At 40.3% G+C, this 25,088-nt stretch overlaps 1 protein-coding gene across 2 annotated transcripts in view; it reads left to right on the top strand.

The window, feature by feature from the left end:
- egfl6 (EGF-like-domain, multiple 6) overlaps positions 1-25,088 on the top strand; it is a 108,837-nt gene that overhangs the window by 68,829 nt on the left and 14,920 nt on the right. For both annotated transcript variants that reach the window (XM_039743617.1, XM_039743618.1), the window contains one exon: positions 19,129-19,437. In XM_039743617.1, coding sequence (XP_039599551.1) covers positions 19,129-19,437 — 309 coding nt within the window. The remainder of the gene's footprint in view (positions 1-19,128; positions 19,438-25,088) is intronic.

The raw sequence follows: 25,088 nt of genomic DNA, 5'->3' as shown, positions 1-25,088 counted from the left end.
CCAAGCCCTCCTCCCTCCACCTGCATTCCTCCTCGCCTCCAAGCGGTTTGCGTGCCAGCGCGCGGGACGCCATGCAAGCTCCGGTTATACAGGGAGGGGCTAGGTCTTGGGACATACCCGCTGAGTTTGGCAGAAGGACGGTTCTGCTCTCCCAGAGTGTGAGGCCGCCTCTGTGTTTCCAGAAGCTCTATGAGCTCAGACATGTTCTTAAACTGCACGCCCCAGACCGCTGGGTGAAGCCCTGGGGAAGTGCCAGGAGCAGATAGCACGCTACCTGCTCAATGACCTGGTGGGGCTTGTTTTCCAAGGGCCGTAGCCACTGCCATACTTTTGCCCATAAGGACCAGGCTTGTTTACTGGTCGGCCTCTCAGGGTCCAACCTCCACTTCGTTATTTTACTCACCTGCCAGTCTGGGGCACCCCAAGGTGGTAAAAGGGGCTGTGGTTTCACTGGGGGGCAGGCACTCTCCCCCAAGAGAGCATACTGAGTCCCTCTTGTCTCCCTCCAGGGCAGCCCACTGGTGAGCCCCACCCGCACACCCCTGGCCTCTAGATGGCCTAGTTCTGCGTGCTGGGAGCGGAGCCCGCACCGGTCTCGCCAACCACGGGCACCCTCCCCGCCTGAATACTCGGCCCCGGTACGCTCCCACCTGGGTGTTTTGCAGGTCCTGTCCCCTTCTCTTCTGGGACTTCTCCATCCTGCCGGCTACGCCACTGTCACAAAACGAGTCAAAGACAGAAAAAGGTTTGGGGCAGCCACCCATGTAATTTGGTATCCTGGCTGCAACTTCGTTTTCTTTCCAATACCAGCACTGAAGTGCTTACAACAGAGTCCAAAACAAGACTGACTCAGAAGGGAAAAGGGAAGGCTTTTAAAGGGGGAGACAGGAAGTGAGGTCATAAGGGTCGGGCACGTGTTCATTGTTCATTGGTTTAGTCCCGGATGTGACATCAGGGGGGCCGGAGCTGGCAAGGTCTGTCTCCATTGGCTCGGTCCCAGAAGTGACGTCCAGAGAGACAGGTGGAACCTCCCGGGTTAGGTCTACAGGGAAGTGAGAAAGAGAGTTAGTGCGCTCTGCCACATCCCGCATGGCTCAGAACTGCCTTCACTCGAGCCCTTTAGCTGCCTCCCATGCGCGCGTGTGTGACACTACTAAATTCCGGCTTGATGCGAGTCAATACTTAAGAGATACATTATTTTGGGTTTTATATTTGTAATTAATTTAGACCACTTTGCTGAGATCAGTCTTCATTAAACAGTCTTTTTCTATTGATCAATGTCAAAAACTCCAAATTCAATCCACTGTAATTGAGTGCTTTGCAGTATGGAGCCCAGGGTTTACATCAAGGGTCCTCCCTGTGTGAAGTTTGCATGTTCTCCCTGTGTCTGCATGGGTTTTCTCCCACAATTTTGCACCCTATGCTTGCTGGGTTAGGCTCCAGCTCCCTGCGACCAACTCAGGAATAAGCGGGCTTAGAAAATGGTATGGTGTGGTGATTCAGTGTTGTGTAACAGTTAAATGTGAGAACTTCCAATGGGGTGAATACTTCCTATAGGATAAAACATTGTTTAAATACACATTAATGTGAATATGTGCAAGCTGTCCTGAAATTTTAATCCAGCCAACCACAAGTCTTAAACCATATGAGCTGGTTGTTTTTTAACAGGCTACAGAGGCAGGTGGCAGCAAACAGTGACTCAGGTTTGTGACTGAACAATAATTAAAATAGCACAAAAACTTTTACAGACATAATTCTTGTGAGTCTGCTTGTACAAGTCATGGCGTTGTACTCCGAAGCCCAAAACAATCCTCTGCCTGTCTGAAATGGAAGGATAAACATTAATTTATACCGGCCCAAACAGTGTGAGAAACAGATACCTAATTGCTGTTAGCAGCCTGACTCCTTTTTTGCACAGATCGAGTTACAGTAGAAAATAACTAGAAAGCATTTCAAGAATTTCATTGCACTTGACTGCGAAGCCTAAGTGGAAAGCAGTTCATTAAGTGCTCTTCAGAAATCAGGGAGATCTCTGTAAAGTGGGTCCACTATGTTTATCCTAAGTCCCTTCCACGCATGCAGGCTGTTCCCTGAAAATGCGGTAAGGTCCTGGGTCACCGCCTAATATGAACTGGGAGTGTGTACACTATAATAATGCCAAGCTGGATGAACATTAATAGTGTTTAAAATTATGAAAAGAGTCAGTATTGTGGATCGTTGTGGACTGTTACTTTAAAACAGCGTATCTCAACATTAAGTATTAGCGACTCGAGTTTTCATAACAGTTTTAATCGCACCCCCTAACGTTTTTTTGAAAGGAGCCCACTAATACCAATTTGTTCTTTTTTAATTAATGATATATCATAGATGCACATTTTATTATACCTACTTAACTTTTATCGACATTTATCTAACTCTATATTTATTTTTCTAGTATCAGAATGTAGTTTAAGTTAATTTATTTTGGTTTCACTAGATGTACTTTTCATATTTTTTTCACATCTTCACGCCCCCCTTTTTGTTACTTCACGACCCCCTAGGAGGGCCTGCCCCACAGTTTGAGAACCACTGCTTTAAAAGGAGTTCATCAAGAACATGGGGACACAGTTATTAAGGGTAAATTTTCCTACCAAGTAGTGTGAAAGACAGAACTTTAGGAACTTTCAAAACTCAACTTGATTGTATTTTAGAAATATTAAGTGGATATGACTAGCGAGCTTTGTTGGGCTGAAAGGCCTGTTCTCGTCTAGACTCCTCGAATGTTCTAACATCCTTACACCCTAACAAAAAATAAACTGAATTACGAGTAATGTGATTTGATAATGTTATAGTTTTTACAAACAAGTGTGAAAATGGACTTATTTTGGAAGATTAGCAACTTTAAAAATGTCCGTGCTGTGATTTACTCAAATAGGAAATGGGTTTTTTAGCTTTGATTTTGACTTTTGCTTTTTCCCAACCTTTGTTAGGACTGGGTTTCTTTTTCTGATTTTTATATCCACTTTTCTGTATCGATTCTGGTAATTTTGCACTTGTTTTGGCAGTTTAATACGTCTACCAGGAAATCACTTCCTCATCCAAGTTGTGGATTTCCAAATTGCTCTTTCAAGCTCTTTTTGACGCCGATTTTTGTCTCTCATTCTGGTCTTGATGCTCTTTCTTTTTGATCTCCTGGTTTTGACCCTATTTTGGTTTTCGTCTTTTGTCCTCGCTCACTCTCAACCCAGTCTGCTTGCAAACATTACAAGTTTGAGCCCATTTTTGCTGGTTTGCTTTGTTTGCCCATCTCACTAATTGCTGTAAATAAATCTGCTCATTTCTTACTGTTGTAAACCTCTGGGTTCAATTTGTATCGCTTATTATATTTGTCAAATATACCATTGTTGACTTATTTTAACATTATTTTGATACTGTCACTTTGATGCTTGTTTTCTTTGGTTCCACCATTTTGTTTCTGTAGTCACAGCTATGGTCCTATTCGTTAAGGTTGCAATGACCGTTGTAAACCACATGACCAAGAGTTGTCAATATGTCATCATGTACTTCCTATACAAATGTTTTATTTTGAGCAGATGGATTGCAAAAGGGACCAGGAGAATAAACCTAAGTCATAGCAAGCTAAGTTTGTAACCTTAAGTTCAATAAGATTTGATCACTAAAATAAAACAAAACCTTAAATTGTAAATGTCATTCAAAAAAAACAGTCATTGTACCAAGAATTCAGTTGCTAACTTCACTTTTTATCCAAATTTCAGATGACCCAGAAACAACTAAGGTTGACCTTTTATATCGTTGCAACAGTAACATCAAATGTTGCACATTACCATATACTGTAAAACCCCTTGGAGCAAGGGTGGCTATCATGCCACAAAATGGCAGTGATATGTTCAGTAATTTATATACATTTCTTCTGCTTTCTTCATGGCCATTCTGAGTGTTCAGTGGGGGGGGTCTGAGTTTGTATAATACATTTCTTTCAACCATGTTTTCATTCACGGGGTAGCAACAGTCAGTGCCATTTTGTGTTGCAGTTTTTGTGCGTCGCTCCCACATTTCTAAAGGGTGACCTCGGAGCTTGTGACCTCTGATTAGTTACCTTGTTGAGTTAAAAGTCGCTTGGGAAAGTCAGCTCATTATCTGAGTTGATGGATGCCAAAATCCTTTTTGCATGTGTTTTGAAATCTACAGCCTTTACTTTGTATCTCTGGCTTCGATTCTTGACTGTATTTACTGACAATTTTTCCCTTGCATTTTGGTTCAGGTTACTATTCTTTGGACTTCCCAGTTTTGGCTTGATGCCCTTTGCCCTCGTCACTTCTAAAGATATTCTTGCTAGTAATTCTAGCAGTACAGTAAGATGGAGTCCAAAAACGAAGTAACTATTTTTAAAAATAACACCAAATCGTGAAAATAAAATTTGGAAATAGATTTGGTTATGTTTTTAAATGCAGGAATGCAGGGTAAAGATTAGTAAACGCATACATTCATAACAATCATTTGAAAGTGAAGTCTCTACTAGTATCAGCAATTGTTAGGGGATGTCGTTGTAATTGTGGTTTTGATCACAGCTCATGTGTTTTGACTATAATCTTTAATACAAGTTCAGTTTTGGTGATTTGCGGATTTGTCTTTTTGGCTTCTGACCTTCTGTATTAAATTTTGATTATTCTTTTTTTATTAATTTTATTACAATCCATACATAGCAATCAAGTTTTTACAAAAAAAAGAATTATGTTAAGAACAGATCAATCCCCCAATTTTGATTATTCTTTTTTTTACATCTTTCACTTTGATCATCTGCAGGTCAGTTTCTCTCCTCAAAAAACGTACAACCCATTTCCACCTAATCATAATACCACCTACTTTTCTTCTAAACTCTCAATTATCAGCCACCTTGCACAAAGATAAAAAATAAATAAATAAAAAATAATATTTTGTCATCCTTTTAAAAAAGTCTAAATCAGTTATTATATCAATCAGCAATAAAGCTTCAGAGAAACATTTGGTGGTTATGTGGATTTGTACAACTTGCAGGGATAGATTGTGATGTATTAGTATACGGTTTTCTGTTTGAACCTGCTGCTTTTTCTTCTTCTTCTTCTTCTTTTTCTTCTTCTTCTTCTTCTTCTTCATAGTTTTGGTCCTACAATGTGTTTTTCTGATTTGTGTACATTGCTTGACAAGAGTGTAAGTGAATAAAATAATATTAGAAGAATAAACATTACACTTGACCATAATCACCCAGAAGCACATTTTCTTGCTGACAAGATGAAAAAACTGAAGCTTTGGTGGTTACAGACATCTTATATTATTTCCTTCTTACACATTAGGAACTGTTATGTACTGCCACAGGAGAAAATAGGCAGAAAAAAGAAAAAAATGTCAAAAACAAGAGCTAGCGGTCCAGCAGTGTCACAGCAGAGGTGAAGTCCACCTTCATTTTTAAATCCAAACTTCTCTGCTACAAAAAGAAGCTGGAAAAAAGGAAGCCGGAGTTGGATCCTCAAATGTAAAAAAAGTCTGAACCAGAAGATCAAGTGAACCAGGCACCAATGCCAAAAATGCTATGGAAAATTCATAGTCGAATAAGATTCGATATAATTCACTAGAAGAGGTAATTACACTGAAAGTACTAACAACAATCTCAGATGTCATTGAGCATGCAGTGCTGGCTTTTAAGGCACCACGCTGATGACATCCAACTGAGACCCACGTGTTAGCAACAGCTACTCCGAATGGCAGTACCAGTGCATAAACAACATGTCTTTGTGGCAAGTCAAACACGAAACGTGTGAAATGTGGGAAGCCTATAACTTATGTAATAAAAAAGCAATGACACTGAGGTGTTTTGAGGTACCCATAGGCAAACCCCTTATAACTGAAGTTTCAAAAGAGAGAAATAATACACAGGTAAAGCGTTATGTTGTGTCTTTTCAGAAGGGAGTCTAGTAACAACTAATAAAGGTGGTGGTTCTTCCAGTTAAGACCAAATGTGTCAGGAAGAGACGGGTCCAGGTGTACATACACTGGAAGTGAGGTAAGCTGTTGAGAAACAGTCAATCTTCTAGTTTGCAAAGAGAAAAAGAAAGGTGTTGTTGTAGAATGCCAGCTTCTAGAGTGGTTGAGAATTACTGTTGTGGGCTGCAGAGGTCACTGCTGCCACCCAAACCTGACACAGAGAGATGCAGGACACAAGTTCAGCACATGCCTTTTATTTTTTTTTCCGTTGGAAACGCTTTGCCTTGTTTCCAACCTGTACAGCACAGTTCACAGCACCAAAACACAACACAAAACACTCTGTTCTTCTTTTCCTTTCTCTTTCTCTTCATCTTTGTCTGTGTCCACTCCTCCTGGCAAGCTTCGTCTCCCTTTCCCCAATTCTGGCTTATTTATAGGGCACCCGGAAGTGCTCCAGATGTCTGGTGTGGCAGAAGTGATGCAACAAAGGGCTCAGCAGTACCTGTAACACCCCCTGGCGGCGCCCAAGGAACCCAACAGGACTGCGCCAAACTCCAACTCCCATGGCCACTTAGCGTTCTGGGGGAGGTAATGCCCTGAATAATCTCTCTCCCTAATAAGCTCTCCTGAATGAGCTCTCTGTGCGGGGTAAGATCTCCTGGCAATCCGCCACACTATCATCAGAACCCTTAAATTGCATGACACTAAATATAAAAATAATCATACAATGAGATTCTCAGATGTTCAGAACCTTCCAAAATATCAAAATCACATGGAAACAAACTTTACTAAGAGAAAAAAACATATCTTTGTCTGATTCATAACACTGTGTATGTGAACACTGCAATACTGCAAAATGAAAAGTGTGAAGGAGCAGATGACACTAAATTCTAAATGACTAAAATTATATAGCAGTCTTTGGATGGAGAGTAAGGTGAAAGCAGAGCTCTTGAAAGTTTCTAGGATTTTATTATCTAATTCTAAGGATGTACGTTTTTCTACTTTTATGAGTGAATGAAACTGCCGATTTAGGAGGGGAAAAATTGACAGCGCTTACATGCAGGAAGTAAAAATGTAAGGTTTGAATACACAATGGGAGGTCTGAAAATGGAGAGTACACCTTACGAGAAGGACTTCGGAGTCATAGTGGACTCTTTGCTATCAGCTGCCAGAGAGCATTAAGAAGGTAAACAGAATGTCAGGTTATATAGCGTCTTGATGTGTAGAGTACAAGTCCAAGGAAGTTATGCTCAAGTTTTATTACACTCTGGTGAGGCCTCATCTGGAATACTGGGTGCAGTTTTGGTCTCCAAGCTACAAAAAATACATAGCAGTGGTGGAAAAAGCCCAGAGAAGAACGACTAGAAGATTAAGAGGTGACATGATCGAAGAGTTTAAAGTTATAAAGTGAATTAGTACAGTGGATCGAGACTGTTATTTTAAAATGAGTTCATCAAGAACACGGGGACACAGTTGGAAACTTATTAAGGGTAAATTTTACACAAACATTAGGAAGTTTTTCTTTACACAAAGAACGATAGACACTTGGAATAAGCTACCAAGTAGTGTGGTAGACAGTAAGACTTTAGGGACATTCAAAACTCGACTTGATGTTATTTTTGAAGAATTAGGTGGATAGAACTGGTGAGCTTTGTTGGGCTGAATGGCCTGTTCTCATCAAGTGTGTTCTAATGTTCTAATCATGAAGTCAAAATGTGTTTTCCCGAAAAGGTTTGCAAATTCATTAAAAATCAAATTTTTCTGAAAGCATGTTTTCTCTTTGTAATAGTGGGTTACTGAGTGTAAATTGAAAGGCAAAAATGTCAAATATACCAATTTAAAATGAAATCTACAACACAATAAAGTCTACAAAAAGTACAGGGGTCAGAAAACTTTCTGAATCCACTGTATTTTTGTCATGTCCTGTGCGACACCATTCTCATTGTCTTTGTGTGGTGTTGCCAAGATGCACACACCACTTCTTGACGTAGCAGTTGCTGTTTTATATGAGATTCCTAATTAGATGTTTTGATTGTAAACAACAGATGATATTCTTGTATTTCTTGTATCCGTGGAACAAAATTTTATGTTTGTACATTCCTTCTGCTAAAATATTCCCCTCAGGGACAATAAAGTCTGCCTGAAGCTGTTGCAGAAGCTTCCTAGTCTTTGAATGAAAGATTAATGATGATATGAAATGAACAGCTAAAGAATTAAGAATGTCGGGTTTCTGACTACAGCTTGATCTTGGCTTAGAGTTCTGGTTCAGCCCATTTTATAAAGGTTTTCCCCTGCCTGTATAACTTAGCTATCTCTTGGATTTCTAAGCCTCTGCCAACACATGCCATCTTTTATGAAAGAAAAACCCAGTGGCCACACCTGGATTTGATTTCTGTGTGTGGTTTACACAGCGGTCTTTGTGGCCATTGCATATGCCTCTTGTGTCCCTCTGGACTTTCTCAATAGTGTCTGGCCTCTTCTCACATCCCGAAGATACAGTACAGTAAGTGTCGGTGACTGCCAATGTCACTGGTATGAATGATTGTGAGTGTGTGTGAGTGTGGCCTGGAGTGAACTGGCAGCCCACTAAGTGTGGAAAAGCCTGCACACCCCAGCAAACTTTCTTGCACCCCAAATTCATATGATGATGTTTTTAAAGAATTAGGGAATGTTCAAATAGAACACAAAGTGCAAAGACAGTAGATTGCATGTGTGAAATGAGCGGCATGTGCAGCACTGAGTGTGAATGCTATTCCGAACAGCAATTCAAAATGTCACCTCCTTTCCTGCAATACTTAAACTTGTTTGGCCTCCTTATCATAATCTTATCAATCTCATATTCACAATATGTTAACAAAAATTATTTAACCTCGCTTTTCCTGCTTTGCTTTAAAGACAACACAATGCAACCTGTAATTTGTAACAAAATCAAAACTCAATATGCTGCATAACTGAGTTCCTTAATGATAGGTCAGTCATGAAGCCAAATAGAAGATTAAAGTCCATTAGTCGTGGTGTTTTATGTTCTCTTTAATCATGCATTTTTGTCACTTACTGCTATGGCTAATCTTGCATTGCTGCTACTTAATGGTCTTCCAGACAAAGTAAAGCTTTTGTTTTTCCTCAGCTGGTCTGTGCAGCGTATGGGTCTATAATAAGCAACATGCCACCCACATATTCTCTATCGTCGCTGGTGGTTTCAAGCTCAATAAAAAGTCCTCTGAGGTAATGTTGATTCATTCCGCACCCCACAGGAAAACAAGTATGTGGTTGGCTGTGGGAAAGAGGGTGGGATCCTCTAATTCGTATCAGCTTGTCGTGCTGCTCACCAAATCCAATATAATATTATCAGCATGGGCATCAAATTAAAAGAAGTGGGAGTTCAGGGTGATGTTTTTAGATGGGTACAGAATTGACTCAGACACAGTAAGTAGAGGGTGATGGTGCGAGGAACCTCATCAGAACTGGCCGATGTTAAGAGTGATGTGACACAGGGGTCAGTGCTAGGGCTACTGCTATTTTTAATATATATATAAATGATTTAGATGAGCATATAAGTAACAAGCTGGTTAAGTTTGCAGATGATACCAAGATAGGTGGATTAGATAATTTGGAATCCGTTATACAGTATCATTACAGAGGGCCTTGGATAGCATACAGACTTGGGCAGATTTGTGGCAGATGAAATTTAATGTCAGTGAATGTAAAGTTTTACATAAAGGAAGTAAAAATGTTAGGTTTGAATACACAATGGGCGGTCAGAAAATCGAGAGTGCACCTTATGAGAAGGATTTAGGAGTGGACTCTAAGCTAGTGACTTCCTGATAGTGTTCAGAAGCCATTAAGAAGGCTAACAGAATGTCAGGTTATATAGCGCCCTGATGTGTGGAGTACAAGTCCAAGGAGGTTCTGCTCAACCTTTATAATGCACTGGTGAGGCCTCATCTTGAGTACTGTGTGCAGTTTTGGTCTCCAGGCTACAAAAAAGGACATATCAGCACTAGAAAATGTCCAGAGAAGAGCAACTAGGCTGATTCCAGGGCTACAGGGGTTGAATTATGAGGAAAGATTAAAAGAGCTGAGCCTATACAGTTTAAGCAAAAGAAGATTAAGAGATGACATGATTGAAGTGTTTAAAATTATGAAGGGAATTAGTACAGTGGATCGAGACTGTTATTTTAAAATGAGCTCATCAAGAACACGGGGACACAGTTGGAAACTTAAGGGTAAATTTCACACAAACATTAGGAAGTTTTTCTTTACACAAAGAATGATAGACACTTGGAATAAGCTACCAAGTAGTGTGGTAGACAGTAAGACGTTAGGGACTTTCAAAACTCGACTTGATGTTTCTTTGGAAGAAATAAGTGGATAGGACTGGCAAGCTTTCTTGGGGTGAATGGCCAGTTCTTGTCTAGAGTGTTCTAATGTACAATTTGGCACAAATAAAAGTGTTCTACAGTGAACACAGGTGATCCAACTTTCCAAAGTAATGTTTATCTAACAAACATTGATGTGAGACTGTAAAAGCAATATTCGTATGTGGGCAGGAGTTCTTAAGGCTTCATAGCAAGATGCTGGAAATGTGGTCTTCACAGGACACAGGTCACACTATCAAGGGTGCCACTGCATTTATAATGAGTTAACTGTGCGATTGGCTTTGCTTTGGTTCATGAGTGTCCGATTTACACATGCAATGAACCTGATTAGGCAGTCTGTCCAACACAGGTCACCGGCAGCAGCTGTCACCTCATTTCTTCACACGTCAGATTAGGTGGTGCATGCACCGATTACAAAAGACAGTCCAGGTAACTGTTATGTCATTCTGCCACTAAGGCTATTTTCGTGCCTGACTTTTGATGTGATTGCCTGGCAGTTGTGTTCCTGTCAGGTATGTCACACAGGGCTCACTTCTCTGCTGTGTTGCATGGTGTATCCCACTGTGCTGTTGTGGCTCACACCCGTGTGTTACCTGTCATCCATTGTATGTATCCACATCTATGCTTGCCATGAGAAAGAGTCAAAGCTTTTCCTGTCAGTGGTGTGCACGCCCATGTTTTTTCTGTCAGCCGATGTGTGTTGCTCATTCTGAGAAGGAGTCAAAGCTTAATTTCAGGGCTCTCATGGGCTGCATATCTGATTCATGGGTTGTGTTGTGCATGTCGGAACACAAGCTGTGGAGTGAGACCAAGAACAAGCTTCAAGGACACAGAGGCGGGTGAGTTTTTGTGTGGCAGGGATTTTACACGTGAAGATGTTGCTTTGTGTTTGCTTGTGAAGGATCCTGTCCTGCCTCACATTTGTCAGGGCTTGCAACTACACTTTGGCTCACATTGCAGCTCAATTGTAATGGGAAATTACTTCACTTGCCACCCTCATGAAACCCTTAATGGGAGGTTTATAACTTGAAAGTACACTTTATCAGGAGGAGTTCATTGCGGACTTGACCCTATCTAAATCTAGACAATGCTGAGGGATTCTACAAACTCTGAAATGGAAGGACACTAAAACGCATTTAAAACAGACGTGACTGCCCTCACATTAAATCAATACAATGTGACATGTGGTTTCAGAATAGTCTGTATAAGAACACAAAAGGCCTAAAAAAACTCAAAGAGCACTCATGGCCCCTTGGCACTTAAATTGAGAAAGCTGTGTTGCTGGCTTAGCAGGAAATGATAGAGAGAAAACTGTAAGAGCACAAACATTTTGGTTTTAAATTCAATATTTTAAAAACTCAATCTGTTTTCTTCTATGAAAACTAAATTATTTAATGACCTGCTGCTCTACACATTTTCCTTTATGCAGTATAAGCAGTCAACCTGCAAGTAACACCATCAGTGTTTATAGTAGCTAAAGCAGTAAGAGCCCACTGGCTTTGACAGCTAAATATTACAGATTATTGCACTCACCATACTGTGTCCTGCATCTGATAAAGTTCTGACACTTTTTTCTTACCAGAAACACACACCAGTATGTCAGTCTCACTAAAGTATGCTTTCTGACTACTTTCTTTGCTCGCTGCCTGACTAGAGCCTCACTGCTGCTTCCATGGCTCTGTTTGAAAAAGGTTCAACTGCCATTGCGGAAACACTCACTAGATTTAAATGTTCTGACTGCGCACAACATCAGAGCACCCAAAATCTGAAGGACCAACCACCACCTTTTAATCAAGACTGCCAGTGGTCACTTTGTTATAACAATTGATTTAATTCAGTCGGGTACATCTGATTAATAGAATCAGCCTCTAATTGGACAAGTTGAAATCTTGTGACTGAGTGATATGGCTAAAAGGGACAGGGCTTAGGAGATGACCGTTTTGTTTTTTATTTCCTAAATGGTTTTCAACCTGAAATCAGCTAAACTGTTTTGTTCATATCCTTAGCATGGAAAAGAGTAGGACTGTAGGGATGTTCAAATTTCAACTTGATGTTATTTTGGAAAATATAAGTGAATAAAATGGATAAGCTTATTGGGCTGAATGGCTTGTTCTCGTCACACTTGTTCTGTTTTAATGACTCAGTCCATTTTGGAAGGTCATGCTGATCAAGTGACAAACTGCAAAGATATGGGCGATAGGGGCACACCTAATAAAAATCATATGGTATGGATGGTCAAAGAGCAGACTTGTTGGGAAGATTCAGGAAAAAAAATCTTTAATGTTAGTAAAGTATAAATGATTACCAGCCAACATATATCACTAGCAACATAAAATACCAAAAAATATGTTCTGCAACTAAATAATATTGCTTACCTGCATAAAAACCAATCAAAATAGCAAACACACATAATTAACATTTAGTCCTTAAACATATCAGGGTAGCATATACTGTTATTTTTGGCATTAAGTATGTTTACAACAGTTTATACCCACACACACACATCTAAAGATATATATATATATATATATATATATATATATATACAGTATATATATATATATATACAGTATATATATATATATATATATATATATATATATATATATATATATATATATATAGTGGACTGCGTACAGCCGCCCTAACCCTTTCTTCTCTTTCTCTCTTTTCTCCACCTCCATTCCACTCCTCTCCCAGCAAGCTTCGTCCACCTCCTCCCAACTGTGGCTCCTCGGATGGAGTGAGGCGGCTCCTTTTAAGCAGGTCCTGGGAGGGCTCCAGGTGGCTCATCACCATTGCCTGGAACCACTCTCAGGTGTGGTGGAAGTCCACTGTAGTGCTCTGCAGCTCCCCCTGGCAGCCTCCATGGAACTCAACAGGGCTGTAGCAAACTTCAAGTCTCAGCATGCCCTGCGGGAATCCGTAGTGCCACAGCTGCATCCCTGGGAAGGTAGTGTCTTGCAGATGCTCTCTCTCCCGGTCGTTCCTTCCAGCTGATGTCCGGCTACGTAATGGCCAAGGGCTCCCGTCACACTATATTTAAATATATATATATATATATAGTGACGGGTTCAGCACAGACACAAACACACGGACACCAACTCTTCCTAATAACACACGCTTTTATTTCTAATGTCTCCTAGACTCCAATCCCGCACACAGCACAGTGCTCCTGCACCACAACACCCTTCCTCGGGCCTTTCGCTGTCCGTGGGCCGCCTTTCCTCTGTTCTCGGGAGCTTCGTCCTGCTCCCACTCCCAACTCTAGCTCCCAGATTGTAGAAATGTGGCCTTTTATATTCACCCGGACATGCTCCAGGTACTCGATGACGCTCTTCCGGCAGCACTTTCCGGTGTGGCAGAAGTGTTGCTGTTGCACCTGGAAGCACTCCAGGTGTCCCTGGAAGAATCATCCTTCATCCAAGTAAATGTTTCCCAGGCTCTATGAGGCTCAGGGTGCCCCTAGCGGTGGCCACGGGCCCCAACGGGCTTGAGCCTCCTTGCTCCTCTCTCATGATCCTCTCCCAATCCAGGGTGGTTGCCCCCTCATGGCCCGGAGGACGTATACGCCACCTCCCAGTCCTTCCAGGAGTCCCAGCTGGGTCTGTCCCCCAACCTCCTGTGACAATATACATAGCACATTTTCATACAAACAGTAGCTCAAAGTGCTTTACATAATAAAGAATAGAAAAATAAAAGACACAATAAGAAAATAAAATAAGTCAACATGAATTAACATAGAATAAGAGTAGGGTCCAATGGCCAGGGGGGACAGAAAAAACAAAAAAAACTCCAGATGGCTGGAGAAAAAAATAAAATCTGCAGGGATTCCAGACCATTAGACTGCCCAGTCACCTCTGGGCATTCTACCTAACATAAATGAAACAGTCCTCTTTGGATTTAGAGTTCTCACTAAAGGACTTGATGATGATGGTCATGTAGACTTCTGGCTTTTAATCCATCCATCATTGTTGGAGCATCATGAAGCTTTGAGTAGGTGGAGGTGGCGCAGGCCGCCACCACAGAGAAACCGGAAAAAGAAACAGAAGAGAGAGTAGGAGTCAGTACGGATTTTAGAGCCACCATGAATAGTTATTATGAAGAATATATACTGTGTGTATATATATATATATATATATATATATATATATATATATATATTTTTTGCATTGCTCAAAAGATAACCATTTTCTTTTTTTAGTTTTATTTTTTCTTTTTCTGCCATGATTTCTTACATCACATCCTTCTGGGTCCTCTTCTTGTTTAATCAGAATGCTTTTGTCATATATCAACTCATGATGATATCAGCCCTACTTTTGTAACTAATTTGGCTGTGCATTTTGTATGTTGTCTCTGGGTTTCCCTCAATTATACTCCAAATTTCCTCAAAAACCTTCTCAAATGAGTGTAAGTTACCGTAACTGGTGATTCTAACTTGGCTCCAGTTCAGCTGCCTGAGACCCCCACAATGCTGTTGTCCCTGTCTAGTGCAGATTTCCTGCCTTGCACTTGATGCTGCTGCTGAAACAGGCTGAGCCCCCATGACCCTGAATTGGATTAAGCAGTTATGTTATCATGTGTTCAGAACTTTAACATGAAAAGGTGTTTTCTTCTCTTTATAAAAGAAATCAAATCAATTAAGGAATGATCCTTTTTTTTTACTTTGTCCATTTGCGTATTTTGAGTTTCATTACACGCTGTTGCAGTTTAAGTCTGTTTGATTGACTCTTGCCTGCTTTCTTGATTTTAGTTCATTCTCACTCCCCTTTTATCTCAGCCATTCAGATGCTTTTTAACAAAGTACCGTTATTTAAATGACAGATGTATTTTGCTTTCAGACATGCAGACATAAGCATTTTATACAGGAAAGGAAAATCAGATTTTCTGTTTTGGTTGATTACTTTTCAGGTTGTGATTTTATTAGTTAGTTAGTAGGTTAGATTCAGTTTCTCGTATTTCCACATGGAGCAAGTACAATTACATCGGAATTCTTAAAAAGTGGGAGTATTAGATCCAAACAGGAAGGCTATAGAAAACAGCAGAACAAACAGAATATACTGAACAATTATGCCATTACAACATAACACCAAAACAATACCCCAGCTGCACTACTTTAGTTATTTTCAAATGTGCTACAACTGAGAAAAGTTCAGGCAAGCATACAAACAATGAGTTTGATGGAAAAAGATATTCAAGGTCCTCAGAGGCTTTGTTTCGAAATTTTTAGTAATAAAATATAAAGTTTGCAAAGAATAAAAAAATGTGTTTGTTTCTTTTCATTTTGCTTTGCTTCAGTCAGAAAACTGTGTTGCTCTGTGCCTGTCTGACTAACTTCCTGACAGAGTAACATGAAGACTGAGTTCAGAGAAACGGGCTGGAATGTTCCACTTAACAAAGTGAGATAAATTACATTTAAGAAAACCATACAAAGCTATCAATAATAACAAATAAGAGAAACATACTTCATAATCTGTCATTTCTATGTCAAAACTCAGCACAAATACAGTACATATATATTGTGACCGGTGGACAGATTTTAAGAGAGCAAACAGGAACAATCTGCGCACGAGCCAGGCTGCCCCATTTAATCTTTGGTGTTTGAGTCACAGAAAAATAAACAAGAAATACATCTAACACTTTTGCACTCACAAACAATAGCAAAATCACAGCCAAATCGACCGAGAGCTCTGTCTCTTTTGCCATTTGGCCATTCTCCAGGGTAACCAAAGTATTCCATAATACAAAAAATATGAAACAAACTAAAAGCAGAAAAATGAATGAATATATATATATATATATATATATATATATATATACAGTGGTGTGAAAACTATTTGCCCCTTCCTGATTTCTTATTCTTTTGCATGTTTGTCACACAAAATGTTTCTGATCATCAAACACATTTAACCATTAGTCAAATATAACAGAAGTAAACATAAAATGCAGTTTTAAATGATGGTTTTATTATTTAGGGAGAAAAAATCCAAACCTACATGGCCCTGTGTGAAAAAGTAATTGCCCCTGAACCTAATAACTGGTTGGGCCACCCTTAGCAGCAATAACTGCAATCAAGCATTTGCGATAACTTGCAATGAGTCTTTTACAGCTCTGGAGGAATTTTGGCCCACTCATCTTTGCAGAATTGTTGTAATTCAGCTTTATTTGAGGGTTTTCTAGCATGAACCGCCTTTTAAGGTCATGCCATAGCATCTCAATTGGATTCAGGTCAGGACTTTGACTAGGCCACTCCAAAGTTTCATTTTGTTTTTCTTCAGCCATTCAGAGGTGGATTTGCTGGTGTGTTTTGGGTCATTGTCCTGTTGCAGCACCCAAGATCGCTTCAGCTTGAGTTGACGAACAGATGGCGGACATTCTCCTTCAGGATTTTTGGTAGACAGTAGAATTCATGGTTCCATCTATCACAGCAAGCCTTCCAGGTCCTGAAGCAGCAAAACAACCCCAGACCATCACACTACCACCACCATATTTTACTGTTGGTATGATGTTCTTTTCTGAAATGCTGTGTTCCTTTTACACCAGATGTAACGGGACATTTGCCTTCCAAAAGTTCAACTTTTATCTCATCAGTCCACAAGGTATTTTCCCAAAAGTCTTGGCAATCATTGAGATGTTTCTTAGCAAAATTGAGACGAGTCCTAATGTTCTTTTTGCTTAACAGTGGTTTGCGTCTTGGAAATCTGCCCTGCAGGCGTTTTGCCCAGTCTCTTTCTTATGGTGGAGTCGTGAACACTGACCTTAATTGAGGCAAGTGAGGCCTGCAGTTCTTTAGACGTTGTCCTGGGGTCTTTTGTGACCTCTCGGATGAGTCGTCTCTGCGCTCTTGGGGCAATTTTGGTCGGCCGGCCACTCCTGGGAAGGTTCACCACTGTTCCATGTTTTTGCCATTTGTGGATAATGGCTCTCACTGTGGTTCGCTGGAGTCCCAAAGCTTTAGAAATGGCTTTATAACCTTTACCAGACTGATAGATCTCAATTACTTCTGTTCTCATTTGTTCCTGAATTTCTTTGGATCTTGGCATGATGCCTAGCTTTTGAGGTGCTTTTGGTCTACTTCTCTGTGTCAGGCAGCTCCTATTTAAGTGATTTCTTAATTGAAACAGGTGTGGCAGTAATTAGGCCTGGGGGTGGCTACGGAAATTGAACTCGGGTGTGATACACCACAGTTAGGTTATTTTTTAACAAGGGGGCAATTACTTTTTCACACAGGGCCATGTAGGTTTGGATTTTTTTTCTCCCTAAATGATAAAAAGCATCATTTAAAAACTGCATTTTGTGTTTACTTGTGTTATATTTGACTAATGGTTAAATGTGTTGGATGATCAGAAACATTTTGTGTGACAAACATGCAAAAGAATAAGAAATCAGGAAGGGGGCAAATAGTTTTTCACACCACTGTATATATATATATGTGTATATATATATATACAGCATGTATGTATACAGGTATATATAAATATACATCTACTCTCTATATATAAAATCCTAAGCCTAAAAGTGCAACGATGTTGTGTAATGAATTTATGTGACATTTTTATTTCACATTTTTTGTCACGCTTTAAATCAACTTATTTTAAAACCTAATTATATATGTTTGGTATCATTCTTTTCAGTATTTATCAAACTTTAATGTGATATACGTTGTAGTTAGATTTTCAGATTCTTCTTCCGTTTTTAAATTATAAACTAATAAATATCAAGAACTCACGTCTCACAAGACCCTAGTCTTGTGCTTGGTGTGTGAGTGTGTGTGCGCCCTGCAGCAGGCTGGCGCTCTGCCCAGGATTTGTTCCTGCCTTGTGCCCTGTGTTGACCATTTAAAAGGGGGTTTCAGAGGAGCAACCACGTCTCCTTGGGGTGCATTCAGCCCCTCTCTTCACAACGCGAGGAGCAGACTGGCTGCAACTTGGGGTTGGGTGCCGAAGTTGCCAGGGGACTTGCCCCCTAGTATATATATATATATATATATATATATATATATATATATATATATATATATATATATATATATATATATATATATATGGTAAAATAAGCACCAGGATAAAGAAAAAGGTTTGGGGAACCACCCCATATACTTGTAAAAGGTTGGTGAGAATTCGAGGTCTTTACAGACATGAGCACCAAATAGAACTGAGGTTGGTTACAAAATGGCTGATATATATAGTTTGCAAAGAATAAAAAACTTGTTTGTTTCTATATATATATATATATATATATATATATATATATATATGGAAGAGAAGGTCTGTTATATGGTTTGCATATTTGCAGCTGGAGATCCACAAAAGGAGAAAATAAATCACGTAGTTTTTATTCCTGAGCTTTCAGTCCCTGCCAGGGAACTTCCTTAGAGGATAATGCTTAGACTTACAAAAATCAAAGGCAATATATAGCAAAAATTATGAGGGCGGGGAGGTGGGGGGGTCTAAGTCAGTGTGATTGGGGGGGTATTGGTTGTAAAGTTTTATTTATTATGAATATGTTCTTCTTAAGTTTGCATATGCTGCATTTATGTCTAAGTGTCTGTTGATGGCGTTCTCATTAATATGCAATTATTAATATTATTAATGATTTTTTTTTAACTTGAATTCATTTTTCCTTAAGTCCAGGTATATGATTCACTCTTAAATAAAAGAATTCTAAACCATGGTCCACGGTGATCCATTCACTGATCAGTTTCTGAAGCCCTGATTGTAAATTACATTATAAATAAAGTTACAAATAACTTATTTCAATATTTATTAACAGTTGCCTTCTGTTCTTTCAGCTGTTCCTGAAAGCACCATTAAGGATGTGCCACGGATACTTGGTGTGGGCAAAGATTCAGTAAAGAAGCCATTTGTTCACAAAAACAACGGTGGGGATCCTGACGAAACCAAAAATGTCATCCCTGAGCCCAAGGCTACTGTTCCCCCCAAGATTCGACAACAGCCATTTGACTATGAAGATGGAGTCTACATTGGCAGCAATACAGAGGATGAAAAGGATCAAGACAAAGTATCTTTGGAAGAAGATGAGGATGAATTTGAAAACCAGATAGAAAGCAAGGAGATCAGCCCCAGGGGGGATGTGTTCAGTAAGTTGGTATTTCTTTTATCTATATACATACACTCACCTGGCAAACTATAAGGAACACTACGCTAATACTGGGCTGCGCTGGGCCTACTTTAGCCCTCGAAACAGCCTCAATTCCTCATGTCATGGATTCCACAAGATGTTAAAAACATACATTTGAGGTTCTGCTCCATTTTAACATGAGTGATTGACACAGTTTCTGGACATTTATCCGTTGCACATTTATGCTGCAAATGTCCCATTCTACCACATCCCAAAGGTGTTTTATTGGATTGAGTAAGGCCAATAAAGAGCACTGAACTCACTGTCATGTTCATGAAACCAGCCTGGGATGCCTTTTGCTTTGTGACATGGTGCATTATCATGCTCGAAGAAGCCATTAGAAGATGGGCAAGTTGTGGCCATGAAGGGATGCACATGGTCAGTATGTACATCATGGTGTTCAAGCAATAATTGGCATTAATGGACACAAAGTGTGCCAAGAAATATTTCCCCTGTGGCGGACGACGGGACCCTTGCCCGCTGGGAGGACTGGGGGAGCCAGCCTATCCAGAGTATTACCTCCTCGGGAGTGCTAGATGCCGTGGATTGCAGCGGTGCCTAGGACTCCCGCAGGGCTTCATGGGAGTTGGAGTTTGGTGCAGCATTGTTGGGATCTATGGGCGCTGCCAAGGGGGTGCTGTAGCTGCTGTTGAGCCCTACAGAGCAGCTCTTCCGTCACACCCAGAAGTGCTGCCGGAAATAGGTCATCAGGGGGCACCTGGAGCACTTCTGGGCGTGTTATAAAAGAAGACCGGCAGCCACTGCTTGAGGAGCCAGAGTCGGAAGGAGGGAGACCATGCCTGCCAGGAGAAGTAGAGAAGAAAAGGAAAAGAAAAAGAAGGAAAGAGTTTTATGTTGTGCTTGGGACAGTGTTGAGCTTGTGGGAATGGGAAAGGTGTTGCCCGCAAGGTAAAAAGAAAATAAAAACTCACATCTGCTTCAACTTGTGTCCTACACCTGTCTGTGTTGGGGTTAGCCTTTACATCCCATACCATTACACCACCACACCAGCCTGGACTGTTAACATGAGGCAGGTTGGACGCATGGATTCATGCTGTTGGATGAGTGGGACCCAGCGTGGTCTTCTCCTGTTGTAGCCCATCCACCTTAAGGTTTAACAAGTTGCGCATTGTGAGATGCTTTTCTGCTAACAACAGTTGTACAGTACAAAAACATTTGAGCAAAAGAGAGTGAACAAAAGACTTGACACTAAGAGAAAATAAAAAGCTACAATTGCTGTTATCAATTTAGGGTCTCAGTAGCACAGGGTATCTGAAGCTTAATGATTAATTTGCAATGAGCTCTGCGACAGAAGAGACTATATACCCGCACATGTAGACCACTGCAGCTATTTGGCCCCAAGCTTGAGAAGTGCTTCTGTCGGTTAAGATATCATTTTATCATTTTAATTATTGCATCACTATATGGCATAGCAACAGCAAACAGTATTTAAGTAAGCATTGTGGCCTAGGCACAGTATATAGTATACTAAGTAATATAACGCTGCGAATATATTCTTGCTTGGTACATTTGCAATGACACTGTAATATTAACTTCCGTTAGTTACTTGTTTAGCCATGCAGTCTGAAGGTGAATGTTGTGCAGCCGTGTCCATACTTTACTGGCATCGTTGCACAGATTTGTCGATTCAGGTGTTTCGAGTGCTAAAATCTACATCTAATGTGGCTCTTCATTGCCAGCTCCCTCAATGGCTGTCCTTTCAACCTCTTTTTGACAGGGGAGGTGACACATCATTAACACCAAATGTTATATCAAATTATATTTCCACGAATGCAGTTGCCAGGCTTTTCAGTCTTACAGTACATCGACTCTGACACTATTGCCATAACCGAACAATACAGAGCACACTCAGCACCTGCAACAATTCACTCTCCCCCCTAGTTGATTGATGTCTTTGAAAGCTGAAGTATAATCTGATGTTACAGAAAGGTTTTTCACTTCCAACAGGTTTAATTTTAACTTATACAATGCGACACACATTTATATGTTGCATTTAGGACTTTTTTAGGAAAACTTTTTGGCTGTAGAAAGTTATTTGTGGTGGACCAGGTCAACGAGAGCACCTCTGATCTTTGCAGTTCATAATCATCGCTTCTGCTTTGAGCGTCACCTTCATGAGGCATCAGTTTGGTTTAAAAATGTAACACTCTGTACATCATCTAATTATTCCTACATAGTTTTAAGCAAAATTCATTCATGGTTGTCTCCAGACGTATATATTATACGTCTGACTCAGTGAGACTAGGGTACCAGCAATTAGAATCTAAAGATGAATGTATGGCCAGTTGCCACTTACACTGATATGAACAAACAGAAATCAGAAAATCATAAATAACATTTAACAATAGACCACAGAATATTTAACAAAATGGTGATTTATTTACTGAAAATAATTAATGGTGGCTTAATTATAAGAAGAGCCTCAAATCACAAAGGAAGATAACAAAGCAGCAAATACCTCATGACCAGCTTGGCTCACCTTCACAGTTTGTAATTTCTGTCCATCTACTGGAGTCACTTCTTCAGTTGCCTACCTCCTGAATACCACAAGGCACTTTCCTTTCTTTCATGGCATCCTCAAGTAAAGGTTCAACATTAAAAACAGCCCACATTGTAATGGTTTACATAGTATACTGCATATGGTCATTAACAATTGAACTATGGGCAGAGAAGATGACTGAACCAGCAGTCAAAAGTCCAGTATGGTGGGGCTGTGAGTAGGGCACCATCCTGGATTCAACTCCAGTGCATGGTCTTTGCTTGTGTTGAGTTTCTACTTTCTCCACGCCTCAATGTGGCTTTTCCTCCCATTTCACAATAACAGTGCTGGTTAGATTATTTGGCAATTTCAAAAAAGCCCCCTGTGTCACTGTGGGTATGTGTGTGTGTTAGTGTTGGATCAATACTGACATTTTGACTTTGGTACCAATACCAGCTTTGGCATCTCGGAACCTATGTCAAAACAATACTGAATTGAATAACATACATCTGTGAATTTTTAAGAAACAAAATAGAAAATTAGCTGAATATTAGCGATCAGTAGAGTGGTCAAGGGCGCATATGAAATCGAATGCTAATGGGCAGCAGATAATTCAGTGATATCCTCTTGTGTATTTATGACAAAACAATTTTTAAAGTTAAAGTTAGTCCAAAGAGAACACCCCCAGCGAATCTCCTTTATGCACACTTATACAAAAGAAATGTTATCATGTTGTAATAGCAATAATTCGACTCCTGGTCGCATAAAAGTTTGGGGAATCGCCCTGTATAATGTCCAGCGGACAGGTAAAAAATAAACAGGTGAAATAAAGAGTTCAACCAAAACATTTGACCGCGAAATAATAAACAGGGGTGGTATTTATACAGAAAAAAAACAAAGGTGGCTGCAGGAAGTGGCGTCATGTCCGTGGGCTCGGAGGTGACTTCATCACGGAAGGGACGGAAGCTGCGAGTCAGCCATTTTGGCTCCTGGACTGCGGTGACTGTGTTTTATTTTTCATCTTTGCTTCTGAGAAAAAAGAGAGTGAGACGTTAGTACCCTTCCGTAACCCTTTGTCGTGCGATCTTTTACTCAGCGTAGGGTTTGTTGAATGCCTCTGAAGCGTGTGTGCGTGACAATGTCTTAACTACAGCAACACCAAGGGGACAAAATGCTTTAACTACCAAGTCTCATACAGGTAAACCCACTCCAGGAAAGTACAATGTAGACAGGTCTGTTACACACATATGAGCTCGCTCCTTCCAGTAATCATGTGACATAACCAGTTTGTAGTTTCTGTAGTAACACAAGAAAAAATGGAAGCTGGGAGATGACAGCTTGCTTAATTAATAAACTTTAAGGAAGAAAACCCACAGCCACAACCCCCAAGGACTGAATTTGAAAACCGTGAACATTATTACTGTCTAGATTTCTTAGTTTTTGTGAAATATGGGTGTTGAGGTGATTAAGATATTGGACTTTAAAGCCACAAGGATGACAGTTCAAATCCCGACTCTGACTGGCTCCCTGTGCTCCCACCATAGGCACCTGGGAACTGGGCTTACTATGAAAAGGCTTCAAAAGAAATCATTGAAGCTTCTGTGACCCACTGAAAAGACCAAAGATTGCTAAGAATCAGTGATAGTTACATTCTAAGAGTACAGACTGCAATATATTACAAAGAAAAATGAAGATAATTTGCAATTTATATACTGTGGCAGATTATTTAATAGAAACCAAACTTTTAAAGGCAATAGGCCGTGCCCCTAAATTTTGTTGCCCCATCATGTGCTTGATTCCGGTCTGGCCTCCTTTAGGTCAGCATTACTCCGTGTGTCTCCCTTTAAATAACTTCCTTAGATAATATTCCACAACACGGTTTACAAAAGCTCTGCCAAAGATCCACGTAGGTTGTCCATAGCACAGATCATGGACAAGGATCAAGTTCTTTTGAGAGTAGCTCTCCTGCGAGTCAGGGGCCTCGTCGATAAACATTAACATGACTGACTTTGTCTGTGGAATGATCGCTATCATGGTAACTGTAACAATAGACTGAAGGATTACTTTGGCTTTAAGACAAGAGGAGACATGCCTCCAGCCATCTACCAGTAATTACTTGGAATTTTACTAGGAGAGACACTGCAAAGCTGTTTGATTGCCCCAAGGAGACAGACTTCTCAGCTGCCCTTATTGACAGGGAGGCTTGTAGTTCAGGCTCTGGCCTTTTATTAGCACCCCCAGGAACAGCTGCCACTCAGTCAGAACAGACCCTCCTGTCCAGAAGTCTGTCATCACCTAGCATTTAACTCTCTCATAGCTTGGGTTCAATTAGTAAGTGTCACCATCCATCTGGGGCCTTTGGTGCCTCTCAGGATGAAGACCATTTGTTTTAGGAGCTTTCAAATGGCTCAGCACATAAAAGAGTAAAGGAAGGTGGCGAGTTCATACTTGCAGGATTTGGAGAGTGGGATCGTGTTGAATTCACTGTTAAATGTGAAAATGTCTGTCACTGACATAGAAGGACAAAGTACTGGGTTGTATTAAGAGGAGCAGTGAAATGCACAGAAATGTTACTTTGTCATAACAGACAATATATTTGGAAGATAGAAGAGTGTGTGTGCATTTGTAGTGGAGTTTGCCAGGCTTAACTGTCGTACAGAAAGTAAAGTTTGCCAGATGAATATCTCATAAAAGGCTACACAGGGGACTGTTTTTTCATTTAACAACTAATTGTAAGAGGATTGTGTAGTAATTAACACTGCTGCTGCCTGGCATGTCCAGAATCAAACCTGGTCACAGATTTGTCTCCAGGTACACCCACTTACGTCATAAAGATGGATTAGCAGCTCTACTTTGGCCCACTGTGGGTCCGTGCATGTGGGTGCCAGGCCATGGACTAGACCCTGTTGGGGATTTTACCTTTTGTAAATAGCAGCTAAGAAAACTTCTAATGGGCACCCTTGATTCCACAGACTTAAGAAAGCAGTGACATAGTGTTCACCACTATGACAAATGTCATAGAAATCTTCTTCATCTTCTGTATTATGATGGCAGTTGGCAGATCAACTTAAGGTGTGTTACCGCCACCAACTGGACTGGAGTGCAAACAA

This window comes from Polypterus senegalus, chromosome 2, assembly GCF_016835505.1.
Source record: "Polypterus senegalus isolate Bchr_013 chromosome 2, ASM1683550v1, whole genome shotgun sequence".
NCBI lineage: Eukaryota > Metazoa > Chordata > Cladistia > Polypteriformes > Polypteridae > Polypterus > Polypterus senegalus.
Note: the sequence above shows the minus strand (reverse complement) of the source record. Positions and strands in the feature narration are given on the sequence as shown.